Source organism: Centroberyx affinis, unplaced genomic scaffold (assembly GCF_046629955.1).
Source record: "Centroberyx affinis isolate AG114_WGS23_722 - 3 ecotype Tasmania unplaced genomic scaffold, CSIRO-AGI_Caff_v1 ptg000562l_1, whole genome shotgun sequence".
In the NCBI taxonomy this organism is placed as follows: domain Eukaryota; kingdom Metazoa; phylum Chordata; class Actinopteri; order Beryciformes; family Berycidae; genus Centroberyx; species Centroberyx affinis.
The window spans coordinates 166706-183470 of record NW_027279205.1 but is presented as its reverse complement, the minus strand read 5'-3'; the positions used below and the strand labels follow the sequence as shown (position 1 = coordinate 183470).

The window sequence follows — 16765 nt, the reverse complement described above, 5'->3', positions numbered from 1 at the left end:
TGAAGAGATTTCAGGGTGTCCCCAGCAAAATGGAGAATAGTTTAATTTCACTTTTATTTCACTCATTTCAAGTTTAGACCGTGAGAAAATTGTATCGGACGGTCTACCTGAGGTTTCCCTTATCTCCCTACCTATACTCTATTTGTAGGGCACGGAAATGTTTGGGATCTCCTGAATTATGGTAATGCAACTATTTTAACTTTTAAATTGTCTATTTAACAATAAACAATAACAAATCGATAAATCAGTCAACTGTCGTCATATAGACATGAAAATATACGTCGGCACATCTGGAGGAGGACCTAAGGAGAAATCAATCTCTCTCTCTCTCTCTCTCTCTCTCCCTCTCTCTCTCTCTCCCTCTCTCTCTCTCTCTCCCTCTCTCCCTGACCACGTCCACACGCCACAGATTGTGCTATCAACATTAGACACAAGACAAACTTGACCTGACAAAGACCAGCCAAAACTATGAAGCTTCAAGATCGGACAATTTGTCATAGCTGATCTTTTTTTGTATTTTGCTCTTTTAAAAAAAATTGCTCTATCCGAAAGGAATTGTGTTGTTTTTTGTGCAGAACAGCGACCTGTGCGCAAAAAGTGTCCATGTGGAGACAACTTTTAAAGTTTTTGGCACTTTATATTCCATAGAGAATAACCTAACGGAATAGCATCAATTTTGTTTTGTTTTTGTTTTGTTTCGCTCATCGTTTGCCGTTACCGTCTGGACGGTGGGACATCTGTAGGGCGTTAGTTTTGTTGAACTTTACTGGGGTACTTTGCAGATTCAAGAATGCTGCCCCAGCTTCTCACGCTGGCCTGCGGTCTGTACTTTGGCTTTACCTGCGCAACTGCAAATGTATTAAAAGCCGAGGTAAGTGTAATGAAAAACACGGTTAATTCCCTTTTTAAACAATGCATGACGATATGTATGTTTATCATGTTCTCATGACGAGATGCGTTGGCCTAATAATGTGTTTGGACAACGAGTATTTTCCATTTGCAAATCATGTTGTCGTTATGGTAGCCTATCCCTAACGAAAAAATCACTGTAATATTCCTATGATATCCCTTTGGAGACTTATAGTGTCAATAGTTTATACTTTATAGTGACCGTGTCGTACTTAATCGCATTTTTTTATATCTCCCATGGTATCACTATAGTATTCCTATTCCTATTCCTATTCCTAATCCACTATAGTATTGCTGTGATATTTGTATAGTATCTTTCTAAAACGTAATATGTCTTCTGTAGTTACTAGTTAGCGGTTCTTTTGTTAGGGATGGGAAAATCTCATGATCTTGCAGCCACCAGGGAATTGTTTATCTGCCCTACATGTTTACTTTCTCTCTCTTCCAAATGCTCCCTCCCCTAACCTTCTGTTTTTCTGTAGCATGGACTGATGGAAAGATCCCATCTGAATAGAAACTGTAACAGGAGATGAAACTGCAGCCAGAGAAACATTTCATGAATCTAAACTGTGTGGCCTGAGAGGGAAGAGGGAGTGGGATCAGCAGAGTTTTGAAAACTCAGCTGAGCTGCTTTGTTCTGAGAAAATGGGGGTGGTGTTGGTGGTGTTACAGGGGAGGGGGTTAATAGTTTTCATCTGCCTGTGTCGACTGCACAGACACCAGGCTGGGGAGCAGAGGGAGGAAGCTGGTCTGCATTACAGCGAGCTGGACATGAGGGCTCTTGTCTGGGAGACGGGGCCCACAGGCGTCAGGCTTTGAAAACTCAGGCCCGGAGACACTAAACTAGCGTCTAGCCTTCACCTAAACAACATATTCTGTCACCAGGGCCCATGCAGCTCTGAAAATGATTAGGTACGCTCACCCCAGGCGCCTCCGGTCTCGGCCCGTTTTACATTTTGCTCTGTAGGTATTCCAGCATCCCTTAACGTTCCACTTGTTGATAACATCAGTAATAACCAGTGGTCATAATTGCAATGCACAAATGAAGGGTGTTTGATGTGAACATATACAGTACTGCACCAGTCTTAGGACACATTCAGTCACCCTATAAGAAGGTGTTTTTATTTGAGAGACAGGATGCACCACTAATAGCCAGTTGTCACAGGAAACAGTCGAGGAAATTGGTTCAGTGAGCAAAAAAAGTCAATTATAACTATTGTGGAAAAAGCACAATATTACCTAAGTGTCAGTTCTGCTAAGTGTCAGTTCTGCAAAACACCAAAGATATACAGTACGTAGGTCAAGCCTGCAGTTCTTGGTAGACAGGATGCATGAAGGAACGAAGGAGGACCTTAGTCACTGACCACAAGCAGCTGGCGTGTGAGTCAAGCCAGACATGGTGGATCACTCAGAGAGAGAGAGGGAGAGAGAAAGAGAGAGAGAGACAGTTTAAGGGGCCACAGGCGGCTGACCCCCTGGGGGACAGACGAGCAGAGTGATGAACGGCTGTAAACAAAGTAAAAAAAACATGAATCTTTTACCCTAGTGTCACGTTTAGCTGCTGTGAAGCTATCTGTAACAGCTAAACAGTCTATCACTGTAATAATAACCCATGCACAGTACCACACGAAGGCTGATGTTGATGCAGTTTTGCCATAAACTATTCCTACGTAAAACACATGAAATGATAAGTAAAGGTCTCATCCAGATCTTCTGTCTACCAGCATGGGTCTGTGTCACTGTTTACACACTTATGGACGGTTTTATCCACTGCTGCTGTGGTGCTAACAAGCGTCAGACGGAGCAGTCAGTCCTGATGCAGAAAGAGGATTATCGTTAATTATGGGTTCTGGATTACATCACCTGAGAGTTGTATATGCAACCTATGATCAAGTCCCAAGATTCGTCTGTGTGTGGAGAAAGTAGACTAAACTGGAAAAAAAAACAAAAAAAAGAATGGAGGGTTCTCAGAGAAAGTGTGTGAGACACCAGTTTCAGAGCAAAGACAGGAATAGACACAGAGGCGAAAGAAGTGCAAGCAAAAATAATTGAGTGACATATATGTATAATTAATAGGGTTGAGGTCCTATACTTAAAGGTCCAAGGGGTTGAATATGTATCTTGAGAAGCGAGGAAGAAGAACTCAGACAGAAACTGAAGTTAGAGGAATGTTGTGGTTTATCCAGTGTTGCTAAACTTCTGCATATCCCTCTCTGACTTCACTCTGACAGGATAAACCCACTTAATCTATGCTGAGTGAGTAGAGACGCTCCACCAGTGGAGAAAGAAGATTTCCACAATTCTGTGAAAATGAAACTTCATCGTTCCTGCTCCACTTCTGGTGAAGTGAAGTAGGAACGACAGCCACGGCACTTTACCTTCGTTCTCTCCAACATCTGTTTTGATTCGCATTTTTTGCCTTGTCTAACCTTTTTTTTTTCAAATAAAATGCCTGGTTGGACATTGTAAGCAGAGGAAGTGGGCAGCAAAGAAAACAAGTGGGCCTGCTACAGGATCTCAGCATATCTGGCTAAAAAAAATAAAAAAAATACTAGAGTTTTTCCAGCAAGATAACAGATGCCATCTGGAGCCTCGTGTCTCGTGATCACAGCGGAGGGATATAGATAGAGTCAAAACACATATGGGTTCAATTCTCTATATCTCGACTAGAGCGGTTGTTGATGTAGCATCAAAGCGTGCTGAAAGCCCTCGCTCAAGCTCTGCTGCATGCTGCTCTGACAGGCAGCGGTTGTCAGTTAAGAAATGTCAAAATAATCAGCTGGATTGGCCTTAATGGGAAACTGATGGACTTCAAGGGAGAGAGGGTGCTTATCTGCACTAAAAAATGATCCACCTTGGCATAACAGAGGACATAAAAGGGAAAGTTTGTACCTTGGCCTAAGATAGATACAGATCTTTTGCATTTTTACCACTATTCTAACTGAGATTTGCATTCTTACTATTCTTAGTCTTAGAGCTCAGCTGTTTGGATTTGGCTAAAGTTGAAGGTCAGCAGTGCAGATCCCAAATCTGGGCCCAAAGGTCTGGCCAACCACCTAAAATATCTCTAAGGCCTAGTAATGAATCAGCATAGAAATGTACTTGAATTGTTGTGAATTGTTGCTGTCCTAGGCGTTTGTCACTCTGGTTGTATCATTTCTTTGTCTTTCAATTATCTTTATTTGAGCATTTCAACAGAGTTCCGTATAAAATGATACATTGCTCTTTTATAACAATTTATCATACAAGCAAATACATTTTTAAACACATATGTATATATATGAATATACAAATATACAGATTAGTAAAAAAGAAAGTAAAGAAAAATAAAGGACATAAAAAGTAAAGGAAAATTTATATTCTGGTTGTATTACTGCTACAATCTGTCAATACATTGTTAGTTTTCCTTGAATACAGTACAGTATTGTTACGCTGGCATGATCATGATCATGTTATTAGACCGGTTTGACCCCGTAGATATGGAAATGCAGGTAATATATTGCATGGCACTGGTGTGAGTGCTAACTGGGTCAGAGACGCCAAGAAATGAAGGCAATGTGAGATTCAGCCACTCACGACCAGAATTCTCAGTTTTTTCCGTTGGCACGGACCGAGAGGAACAACTGACTCAGTCCGTCTCCCTCAAATTTAAATTCAGCCATACTTCTATCCCCCTCTCGCCCCACTTCTCCTCTTTTACCACTCTTCCTTCTAATGTCTTTACCTCTCCTTCTCTCGCTTTTCCTAGTTGCCCCACACTTAAGATCCTTTATGTGTTCTCCTTTCCCTCTCCCTCTATCTGTCCTTTTCTTCGCTCGGGGAAAAAATATCCTGCTAATTTCTCTGGCTAAAGAAAACCAGATTCACTGTAAAAGGCCGTGGAGTTTTCCAGCAGGCAGCTTGAAAACGTGTCTGCTCTCCAGTATCTTGACACTTTGGCAGCATTGTTAGTTATGACCGTATAGAATACTTTGGCATGTTGTTTAACAGACACATTACTGCACCAGTAACTGCATGCATGGTTAAATATGTGTGTCCTTATTCTTAGCCTTTTTCCTTAGTCAGACACCCAAAACCACTTTGCCAGTGTAGACAGATCCCCACTTTATCACTACAGACAGTCACCTGAATGTATGTACTATTGTAGTGATGATTTCACTTCCCTTGGCAAATATCATCATTCTTTGTTTCCTACCACAATGGATATAATTACACCGGGGATTTTTGCATTTTGTTTATAACTGTTACAGGAAATTGTGGTTGGCTTTTTTTATAGTGCAGCCGGAAAAAAAGATCACGACTCCCAGTGCGTTCAGCTCAGTCTCATGACAGTGTGACTAATAGTGCGTGACTATAGGTGGCACTTACATGTCCTGTGATGGATGATGGGACATTGGCACATCACATATATGTTGCAGCGTCATGGCTGCATTTTTCACCGGTTACTCCTCAGTGGATTGAGTGATGTTGTGAAACATAAGTGTAAGCTTTCAGGATTTAAGTGTCCCAAGGCTTTGTATACCCACCTTTGTTTTTGGGCATTTAGAGTATAGTCTGATTGTCACTGAAATATATAGGATAGTAGGGTCACAGTGGGGTCAGAGTATCCCTTCCTCCAGTTAACTACCTCTAGAGCACGGATCATATCCACATGCGTGTTACACAGCTTCACCGAAGTGACCTCTTCCATCACATTTACATCACGCTGGCTGTGTTTCTGTGTCTGTGCATTATACCTGTAGACCACACGTCACTCCACACACTGCACAGACCCAGGGGTCTGTTTACTAAAACAGCAGCCAGCCCTTTGACCACACATGGCTCTGCAGCTAGCAACCTAGCTGCCCCAAAGCCGACAATACCGGCCATGTACAAGTCGCGATAAATAGCACCTTTGATTGTGGCTGCTGGGAGTTCCAGGGGAGAGGTGCATGCTGGGATACCTGGCGTCCGGACCGGGGAGGTGGGGAAAGGGGGGGGAGAGGGGAGTAGAGGAGCAGTCAAGGAGCAGAGGAGAGAAGCAGAGGTCTTGACGGTGTGGGGGAAACTTTTCATCCAACGGAGCGGAGAGTGTTTTTATAGAACCAGACGCGTCACCGCACTGGAGCCACAGGACACACTAGCAGCAGTCAGTGGAGAGAGAGAGAGACAGGGAGGTGGGAGAGGGTGGGAGAGAGACAGACAGACAGACAGACAGGGAGAGAAAGACAGAGAGAGAGAGAGAGAGGGAGGAAAAGGGAGTTTGGTTGGAGTTAGAGACAGATGGACAGAGAGAGTCGGAGGACAAATTAAATCAAGTAGATGACAAAATACTGTCAATCCAAAGAGATATTGAGGAGATTGTTTCTGGGTGAGAGGGCAGTCTGCAGGCATGGAGAGAGGGGGAGAAGTTCCCTCTCTGCAGGTCATCATAAGCGAACCTTGTTCTCTAGCCTTTCTACCCTCCACATGACTACAGTAGCTGTGTGTGCCCAGGCAATATATTGCTGCCCAGGTACTACATTTCCATCCCTCCTCTTCTTTCTCTCCTAAGCTCCTCTTCTTTCCCCTTGGAGGATCGGGGGGTTGAAGAAAAAATAGAACCAATGATGGAACAAGAGAGAGATGTCTGAGGTTTACATGGATGCTAAAGAAGGAATTCTGGGTAATTCCACCGACTTAATTTGCGGTAAAGATGGAGACACGCGCTGGCTGGCTGTGTGCAGCTCATAGACACACACACACACACACACACACATATGTAGAAACACACACAGTCAGGCATGCCTTGTATACAACAAGTTGGATCCTCTACAACTCCAGCAGGAGGATATGGAGAAAATATATCTGACCCCATCTTGAATTCAGAGAGAATAGACAGTTCTCCAAGGTAATGTAAATTATCTCTGCTGTGTCTCGGCCCACTCTCAGACCACCAGTACCAGGCAGTGGAAAGAATAGGCTAGCCTTTCATGGGTAAAGATAAATACTGGTGGTTTCTGGTTGACATGAGGACAGCAGGCTTGAGCTTGAGACGTCCTGAGAGGGAAAGAGAGAGAGAGAGAGATGGAGAGATATAGACAGTGGCAGAGAGATCTTAAAAATCAAGCTTTGAAGAACCCGAACGTTGTTGAAAATGTTACTTTTTCCATTTATAACCGCAAGTTGTCTTTGGCCGTGATTGTCTAGACAGAGTTTTGGGTCATCGTGACTGAAATGACATCATTGTTTTTACAGATTCTGTGTTTTATTTGGCTTTCAGTTCCTCTTTCGTCTGTCCTTACGACCCCACAACAAAGTTCCCTAAGTGAGGGAGCGTGCAAGGGTTTGGTGTTGCTTTTTAAGAGTTTGTAAAGAGGATAATGTCGCTGTAAAGCTTTGGAAATAGAATAGTTTTAACATGCTTTCTTACCTCAGATGTCAAAGCTGCGCTCTGTCTCACTGTTTCACCATTCTGTATCTGTTTTGTACTGTTGTAAAGTGTGTGTGTGTGTGTGTGTGTGTGTGTTGGCTGTTTAAGGGAGGGTTTGTATGTTTGTGAAGACAACACTGTTTTGGTTCAGAGTCAAGTTGGCACTGGTTTTGCAAACGCTGAATACGAAGTTCCCACAAACACATGCACAGAAACACACACACACACACACACACACACATACACACACACACACACTTTCTTTGTCTCCCTTTTTTAACCATGCAATCTCTCTTATACACATGAGCACACAGAGGCAGGTCCAAACGAGCACTGTGAGTAGACTGTGAGTAGTCATACACCCACACATACAGGTTCACACAAGTGGCCAATCCCTTCTTTTTGTTGACTCGCCAGTATGGTAAACCATTGACTAAGATGTTTTCAGTTGGTTCCTGTGTTGATTCTGGCATTATGATGTCTGACTATGGGACGACAGAGAGTAACTCAACAGAGAAAGTAAAAGAGAAAGCTTTGGATAATGATGTACCGTAAAACTCCAAATAAATGCCTGGTGTCAAATAATAGTCTGTCTCTTATAGTATGAGATCTTTATATTTTAGCAGATAAACACCTATTTCCAATAATTGCCTTTTCCAAAAAAATGTGAAAAACAGCAGCAGATCATACATCACACAGTCAGTGCAACCTGTTGACATACTGTAGGTATTGTTGGTCTTCATGTTAACATGTAGCATTATGCAGATATACTGTATATAGTCCTATTACAAAACACCGGATACCTATTTGGAAAAAAGTTCATAATTCAAAATATAGAGGATGCAGTCTGTGAAAGTGCTAGCAATGTATCAACCAAGGACTTCGTACCTACTATCCTTTAAAAAAAACCACCATAATATGTTTTTGTTTTATGATACCTAAAAATTTTTAAGAGAAGGGTCACTTTTTCAGATGATCTTATTTTGGAAGAAAACTCTTCATACACAAGAGTCTAAATATGTATTACTTTTATACAAAATTGAATTATATGGTTGTGTTCATACAGTATACATTATGGCATCTTTGGCATTTCAGTTTGATGTGCAGATGAAAAAAGGACCCTTAATTGCCCAGGTCACTATTAGAGGTTTTAGTGTAGTTTTAAAAGAGAATGATGAGATTTGTACATGTGTAAATGCCAGTGGAATAGATTATATTTTGCATTTGCATTGGCACATTTTTTTGCTCATTATGCATGCATGGGGGACTAGTTGGTTTGGAAGGCTGATTTTGGGATAAACATGGTCCTACAGCAGTGTTTCCCTCCGAAACTTTTTCTTGGCGGAGTGAAAAGACCTCTGATACTAAAACACCCAATACCAATGAATTTCTTTCAGGCAGAGTTATAGCTTCTCCAGCTTCAGTGGTATAGGGAAACTGTGTTCAGCTGTGTAAAGTGACATGTGATCCTCCTCACATCATGTAATCTTTAGTTAGTAATAATCTGTCTAGGGCCGAGCTGTAGGTGTGTAGTCTTACCTATCATCTAAACGTATATATCTGAATCTCTCTCTTTCTCCCCCTCCCTCTCTCTCTCCTCCAGGCTTGGCTGCAGCAGTATGGCTACCTGCCTCCAGGTGATGTTAGAGCCCAGGCTATCCGCTCACCAAAGTCCGTCGCCATTGCGATACAAGCCATGCAGAGGTTTTACGGCCTGACTGTGACCGGCTCCATAGACTCCAACACAATAGAGTAAGTCCTAGTTGAAAGGAAAGTTTGGACAGTCAAATGCAAACACAAACACACAGCTGTTTGGTTTCAAATCATGGTAATGTTGTTAGGAGATACCATGCAAGCGGGGTGGGAAATTATGATCAGGAAATTACATTTTGTTTGTCCATTCTACCAGCCATTTAGTCAGGTAACCAACCAGCATTTGGAGGCCTTTCTACATATGTAGTTGGCTGGTGAAATAGTAAAAGTGTCCAGTAAATTTAGGGATTTACAAACCATTGTAACCTTAATAAATAAATGATAAAAATAGTTCCTGCCCTGCATGCAAGTGGTGACTTGAAGTGAGCTGCAAGTGGAATTAAGAGAGTCAAAGAAAGCAAGGTTCCCATTTACTGGAGACAACAAAAGAACAAAAAATGTGTTCTTCAAGGCAGTCAGAATCTTGTACACAGTTGGGAATTGGGAACTTTATCTTGCTGTTGCCAGGGCGATGAGCCGGCCGCGGTGTGGCGTCCCAGATAAGTTTGGCCCGGAGCTGAAGAGCAACCTGAGGAAGAAGAGATATGCCATCCAGGGTCTGAAGTGGGACAAGGCCGAGGTGACCTTCAGGTCAGGAGACACCCTCAATACACCAACACTGTGCATTGCCTTGGTTTTACTAATAGAATTGTGTAAGTAAAACTGTATTGTGCAAGTTGAGGATGAGTATAGACCTTTATGTAAATGAAATACCCTTTTAAAACTGAACAGCAGTCAGAGCACTAAATATTGTATCTGGGAGTCCCAAATGACATAAACATTAACCCAGCTATTTTACTTAATACAGTTTTGATTATGTAGGAGAACTTAGCTAAGGTGCATAAATGCAAAAAATAATCATGTAGTCATGGAAGATTGCTCTGAAGGCTGGCAAGATGGAAAGCTCGACCAATTAATGCAACACTGCAGAAAATATCCATCTTAACTAGTCATTTCATCTAGTATTGACCCTTAAAATCATGTTTTTCTTAAAACAAGTGAAAAAAGTCTGCCAGTGGGGTGAGATAATGTTAATGTTCCAATGAGAAATTAACTTGCTTCAAGAATTTTTTTGACTTAACTGTCATTTTCTTGTGGAATAATCTGCCATACTCTGCCTTGTTTCAACACATTGACACTATAAGATTCTATAAGATTTTAAGACTGAATACAAGACTAAAGTGTTAGAGTTAAGATGGTTTTGATGGTTGATGATTTTTGCCATGAACATGAATTGATCTCTTGTAGTAAAGGAAACTTGCCTTGATCTGTGTGTGCTGGATCCCTTATGTGCCTTAATAGTTTTGAGTCAACTCGCCTATTCTTTTCCCCAATACCAATATTTATTTCCAATTTCTCCATTCTCTACCAAAGCATACAGAACTACACCCCTAAGATTGGGGAACACGCCACATTCGAGGCGATCCGGAAGGCCTTCAAGGTGTGGGAGAGCGCGATCCCCCTCACCTTCAGAGAGATCCCCTACAGTCAGATCCGGGACAAGGTTGACAAGTTCGCAGACATCATGCTCTCCTTCGCCGAGGGTTTCCATGGAGACAGCACGCCGTTTGACGGCGAGGGTGGCTTCCTGGCTCACGCTTACTTCCCCGGCCACGGCATCGGGGGAGACACGCACTTTGACCTCGCCGAACCCTGGACCACCGGAAACGTCGACCAGGGAGGTAAGAGAAGGGAGAGAGGGGTGATAGGGAAAGGTACAGCCTGGAAATAACAGAGGATGACAGGGATTGGAAGACACTTAAGACATCTGAGAGTGTTTTCATTATGTTGTTGGAAACCTGTAATTGTCCTAATCATACTGTTGCCTTGAGGATGTCTAGACTTTGGTCTGCACGCTACTTTTGTTCTTCTTTTGTAACTGCCTGTCTTGATGCTCTGCAATTTTCCTCTTACTCTCTCTTTCTGTCTTCTCTAATGTGTAGCCCTTTGTTTTTTCCCCATTGTCTAAATGATTATGTCTAATCTCTCTCTCTCTCTCTAGGTAATGATGTGTTCCTGGTAGCGGTCCATGAGTTGGGTCACGCTCTGGGTCTGGAGCACTCCAACAACCCCTCTGCCATCATGGCACCCTTCTACCAGTGGATGGACACCGAAAACTTTGAGCTGCCCGACGACGACCGCAGAGGCATCCAGGCAATCTACGGTTGGTGACTCCTCTAGAAGAATTGAAAATTTTGTGGTGAACAAATGTTTGCGGTGATGTTCCTGAAACATTGCCATGGAAACCTCCCTTGAATGTTGTTGTGGCAATGCCTTGGAATGCTCCTGCGACGCCCCTGGGGTGTTGAAACTGTTCTGCGTCCAATTTATATTTAATCGCCATTGGTTTTGTTGTACAGTTGTTGCCATTTACAAACCCACATGATGCTGACAAACACACAATGGTGTTGGTTTTTAAAATATGTCTTGTGCTTTTTTTTGAAAGAAATATTTCTCACCTCTCTCCCCCAAACTTTCCCACAGGAACCAAGTCTGGGGCGCCCCCTCCTCCCCCTCGACCCACCAAGCCCTCCACCCCCGACAGGCCCGACCACGGCCCAGACATTTGTGAGGGACACTTTGACACCATCGCCGTCCTCAGAGGGGAGATGTTTGTGTTTAAGGTATATCCTCACATATAAAAAAAAATATTCTCAGAGCTTCATCGAATAACCTTGGAGTTATAAGGTTCTATTTGACATTTTGGTCATGACTTTTCTGTATATATATGTTCTATAGTGGGTCAAATCACCTTAAAATTTGAACCTATCCCTCCAGATTCTTGAGATTCATTCGTATCTAAGAAATTTTTCAGTGGGGAATGTGTGAAATGACAAATGGAAGATTCCCGACATTTGTATGATCTGTGTCTTGGTGCACAGCAGTAGGACATAGCTGGGTTGTACTTGCAAATAGTTTCCCACCCAGAGTGTGACGTATGTTCAAAATTGGTCACCGTGGGAATAAGGTCTATTGTAGCTCCAATCTAACTCCAAGTATGTGTTTGCAGGACAAGTGGCTTTGGCGTGTGCGTAACAACAAGGTGTTGCCAGGCTACCCCATGCCCATTGGTCACTTCTGGAGGGGCCTGCCTTCAAACATCAACGCTGCCTATGAGAGGGACGATGGGAAATTTGTCTTCTTCAAGGGTAGGTTGTATTTGAGATTAGATTGAAACCAGATTTGGGAAGATTGCGTCATCGCTGGCAAGAGATCCAAGTCATGTGTTAACGACTGGTCCTCGTTTATTCTCAACCTCTATCTCTGACCTCTCTCTCTGATCTTTCTCCCTTCTCATCATTCCTTTCTCTATTTTCTCATCCTCATTCTTTCTAACCATCAACCTCTCTCCTTTTTTCTCCCGTCTCCAGGTGACAGGTACTGGGTCTTCACTGAGTCCAGCATGGAGAAGGACTCTCCTAAGAGCCTGAAAGACCTGGGCACCGGTCTACCCAAAGACAAGATCGATGCTGCTCTCTTCTACACGCCAACAGGACAGACATACTTCTTCAGAGGCACTAAGTGAGTCCATCTTCTATCCAGGATTTACCTCACTCTCCCTTATACTAGCAGTGAACATGCTATATGTACAATTTGTTGAGTCCACTGTCTATTGGACATCTTGCATTGTCCACTTTCACTACATGTGCGGCTCTGTTGCCTTTGTACCATGCCAGTATGTACTTACGTCTCTACATAAGCTGTTGATATGTTCTTGAATCAGTGTCACCAATACTTTGTACTTTGTAATTGTACTTGGGGAAAAAAGTGACTGATTCTGAAGAGTTAGGCAGGGTGAAAAAACACTACAGTCCTCGTCTGAAGGAACTCAATAGTAGTGACCGATCACTGGGAGTAGAACAAGGAGCCAGACATTTTTTTATAATTACTTCCTCATACACGTCCTGTATTTTTTATTGTCTTCTGACCCCATTTCCTGCAGTTTAACTGTGGTGTGATCACTTGTACTAAAAAATATTTTATCCATCTTTAGTCAAACATAAAACATACTGCGGGACGGGCATGACACATGTATTCCTGTAAAAAAAACGGCAGCTCCAGTGCTCATATCACACACAGATGGTTGATGCGATGTACTGCATAAGTGAATGCATTCCTGCAGCAACATGCACCGATTATATCTCTTTCTCCTGCCAAAACAAAGTTTGTTTGTGCTTGTTGTGATAGTACAGTTGCGCAGGCCTGTCATAACCTGCTGTACAGTAGCATGGCACATTTCATTTCTATGACTCATATTCTGTCCTTTCTATCTTTATTCTATTTCAAGTTGACCGAAGAATGGATATTGTGGCCAAATAAACGTTTCAGGAGAAAATACCTCTGTAGAATGTATATTACACCCATTTTATTAATTTCATTCCTTTGATGTTGCCTTCTTTCTGGTATTTGCAGGTACTTCCGTTTCAATGAGCAGACGCGCACGGTGGACAGAGACTATCCCAAGCCCATCAGCATGTGGAGCGGCGCACCAGACAACATCAAAGCTACCATCATGAGTGAAGACGGATGTAAGTGTTCCTCTCCATGAAACCGATCGTTTGGGTGCTTACATTCCAAATTTGTGTCTCACTAGTGTTTATACAATGAGTAGTTTCAGCCAAGCAATCTGATTGGTCAAAGACGCGTTCCAACTGTCATTGTAATTCCGATGAAGCATGGCTAGTCATGCTTTATTGGTTGCTTTATCAACTCTCACTTAGCAATATTTCTTGTTTTCTCCTTTTTTTATTTTATGTATGTGTATGTATACCACTTTGAAGAAAACTTTTCAGTCAGTACACAAGCGTTTGTAACTGTTGTAAAAAAAAAAAAGCCATAATATCCTTAAAGGAAGAATCCACCCTAAAACACTTAAAAAACACCCAAACCTAAAACACTGTTAAAAAACAGCTGTTGGAGAATGGCGACATACCCTGCATTTTGCATTTTGGGTAAAGGGAGCGACTCAATTTTTCTCAACTGGAAAAACTCTCTTGCTCTTACTGTGCTATCTCCCTCTTACGTGTATAACCAACAGTTGATTGCAACACGTTCTCACACCTCTTCTCTGGAGGTTGTGGAACGGCATTCTGGTAAATGTAGAAAATCACTAACTGAAGTAGAAGCACTGTGATGAAGAACAAAATAATTCCTGGAATCTATTGAGATTATATTATAGATTGATGATAACAGAGTAGGGTCAATCTGAGGGTGTATTTTTCCTTTAAGGATGTTCTATACTCTGATTATGAGTAATTTTTTGTGAAGGCAGGAGCATGTTGCATCACCTTCATACCCATAATGACAGTAAACAGTGCCTTTGCTATAATGAGGTCACTGTGTTTTGTAATCAAGCATCCGCTATAAAAATGAGGTGACTAACTTCCCGTTTCGCTCCTCCGTAGCTTACACATACTTCTACAAAGCTAATAAGTACTGGAAGTTCAACAACCAGTACATGAAGGTGGAGTCTGGCTACCCCAAGTCCGTGCTCAGTGAGTGGATGGGCTGCGAGGGAGAGGAGCCCAAGAAGGGGCGGGAAGAGGAGGTGATCATCATTGAGGTGGACGAGTCGGAGGGCGGGGCGGGTCCGGCGGCCGTGGTGATCCCTCTTCTCCTACTGGTGCTGGTGGTGGTCACTCTGGGAGCGCTGTTGTTCTTCAGGAAGTACGGCACGCCTCGACGCCTCCTCTACTGCCAGAGATCTCTGCTGGACAAGGTGTAGACGGAGTGACGGATGATTGACAGACTGCCACAGAGGGACAGAGAGAGAGGGAGAGAGAGAGAGAGAAAGAAAGAGGACCGGATGAAGTGGATCAAAGACTGGGAGGGGGGAAAAGGGGGGGGGGAACGAAAGAGGAGGAGAGAGCGATTGGAGAGTTGATGCCAGTGTGAAGACAGAAGGAAAGGGGGATGGAAGGGGGATGGATGATGGTGTTTCAGGGTTTTGGGTGGTTTGTATATGCCACAAAAGAGAGAAAGAGAAAGCGACTAGAAGCTGAATCAGGAAAATGTGTATTTGTATGTTAACTATTTACATGTACTGCTCTGTGTTCTGAGATTAAGAACATACCCACACACTCACATAGAGGCAGGGAATTATACAGAGAGACTCCTCTTCATCAACGACTTGACTTGACACCCATCTGTTGCAAATCAATAAATCTCTCTTGGTCCTTCCCTCCAGCCTCTCCTCTCTCACTTCCCAGATAAAAAAAAAACCAACAACAACATCCCTCCTCTCCTCTAACTGGACGACTCCAGCTGAACTGCTGTCTGATTCATATTTTCACCCCTCCATAAACTTTTATTTTGAATTCTGTGTTTCAGTTTTGGTTTTACTCTGAAATTCATGGTTTCATTATTAGTTTTGCTGTAAAATCCATTATTTTATTTTACGAGTGTAACTCTGAAATTCATTATTTCAATATGACTTTTTGCTCTGAAATTCATTGTTTTCACTGAGTTTTGACATTCAGCCATGGAAAATCTCCCGCGTTTCTCTCTTTTCTACCACTAAGAGGATTCTCTCCCATCGCCTAAATGCTAAAGCCTGCCCTTCTGACAGGTACTTGGTCAAGTGGCTATAGATGGAGACTGTGTTCAGGTTCAGGCACTATTACCCACCTGCTTGTGGGCGTATTTGATGAGGTTGAATATAATAGCACAGCCCTTATGCACAGTGTTGGCGTAGATTGATGTAGACTTACCGTATTTCAAAATATGCATGGATGGAACTTTTACTACCAGCCTGTGACTAGTACTTTTCAGACCTGGATAGTGCAAAACTGGCAGAATTTACATGGGGCCTGCTGGAGATGGCACGGCAATAGCAACCAAGTACGTTTACTTGCCTATTTCCCATGATCCTTAGGCTGCACCCCTGTCAAAATGTCTCATAATGAAGATGGCCCTTGCGGTACCAAATGTAGAATCTTTTCGAAAGGTTTTTGCCACCATCATGTCTTCACACAGCTATGTAACTGCAAACTACAGAGGGGAGACTCTTCTTTCAGTGTAAGCAGTCAGACGGAAAAAAATATAACAAAATGTTTTAGCTCACAAATGACAGTTTTCAAACATTCCAGTACATTTATTATCAATCAAACTAATAAGAGCAGAGCTGCTTGTCCAAATGTTTGAGTAAGCGGTACAGTTTCCAACAATATGGTGCAATTGTTCTGTTTTTAATTATTATCATTGTTATGGATAATTATTGTTGTTATAACTATGGTTATTGTTATTATTGTTCTCCTGGTAAAGTTATAATGACATTTTTGCTGTTGTACATTGTCATTTGGAGTCCTGCTGGACAGAGGCATAACGTGACAATGATGGAAATGTTTTTACATTCAATTCCCAGTTTACATTCAGTGTGTGGTGAATTAGATCTGTACAAGAGGGAGTAATGTGAGTTTGTTTTTATTCTGAAACACCCTGCTTTTCCCATTAGTTGGCACAGAATGACAAACAATGCTATTTATGAACTATGATTCAGATGGTGCTCACTGTTTTTTTGTTTTTTTTTACACAAATCAGAAATGAAGTAGAATTGATTTAGCTCATAACAATGATAATGGTAATGATATTTATAATGATGATGATATCAATAAAATGGAATGAGATTTTTTTTCTGCCTCTTTTCACTTTTGTATTTCATTAGATAAAGTGGAATAAAACTATTTTCTACAATCTTGCATGCACTTTCTTCCA

The 16765-nt window shown here is 42.2% G+C and overlaps 1 protein-coding gene across 1 annotated transcript; it reads left to right on the top strand.

Annotated features, from left to right (window-relative positions):
• Window positions 1–394: 394 nt before the first annotated feature.
• On the top strand, window positions 395–16682 carry mmp14a (matrix metallopeptidase 14a (membrane-inserted)). The gene is made up of 10 exons (XM_071518272.1): window positions 395–871; window positions 8904–9052; window positions 9521–9643; window positions 10427–10734; window positions 11055–11216; window positions 11537–11676; window positions 12063–12201; window positions 12424–12574; window positions 13466–13581; window positions 14458–16682. The coding sequence occupies exons 1-10, from the start codon at window positions 791–793 to the stop codon at window positions 14775–14777; spliced, it is 1689 nt and encodes a 562-aa protein (XP_071374373.1). The 5' UTR covers window positions 395–790; the 3' UTR covers window positions 14778–16682.
• The last annotated feature ends 83 nt before the right edge of the window (window positions 16683–16765 follow it).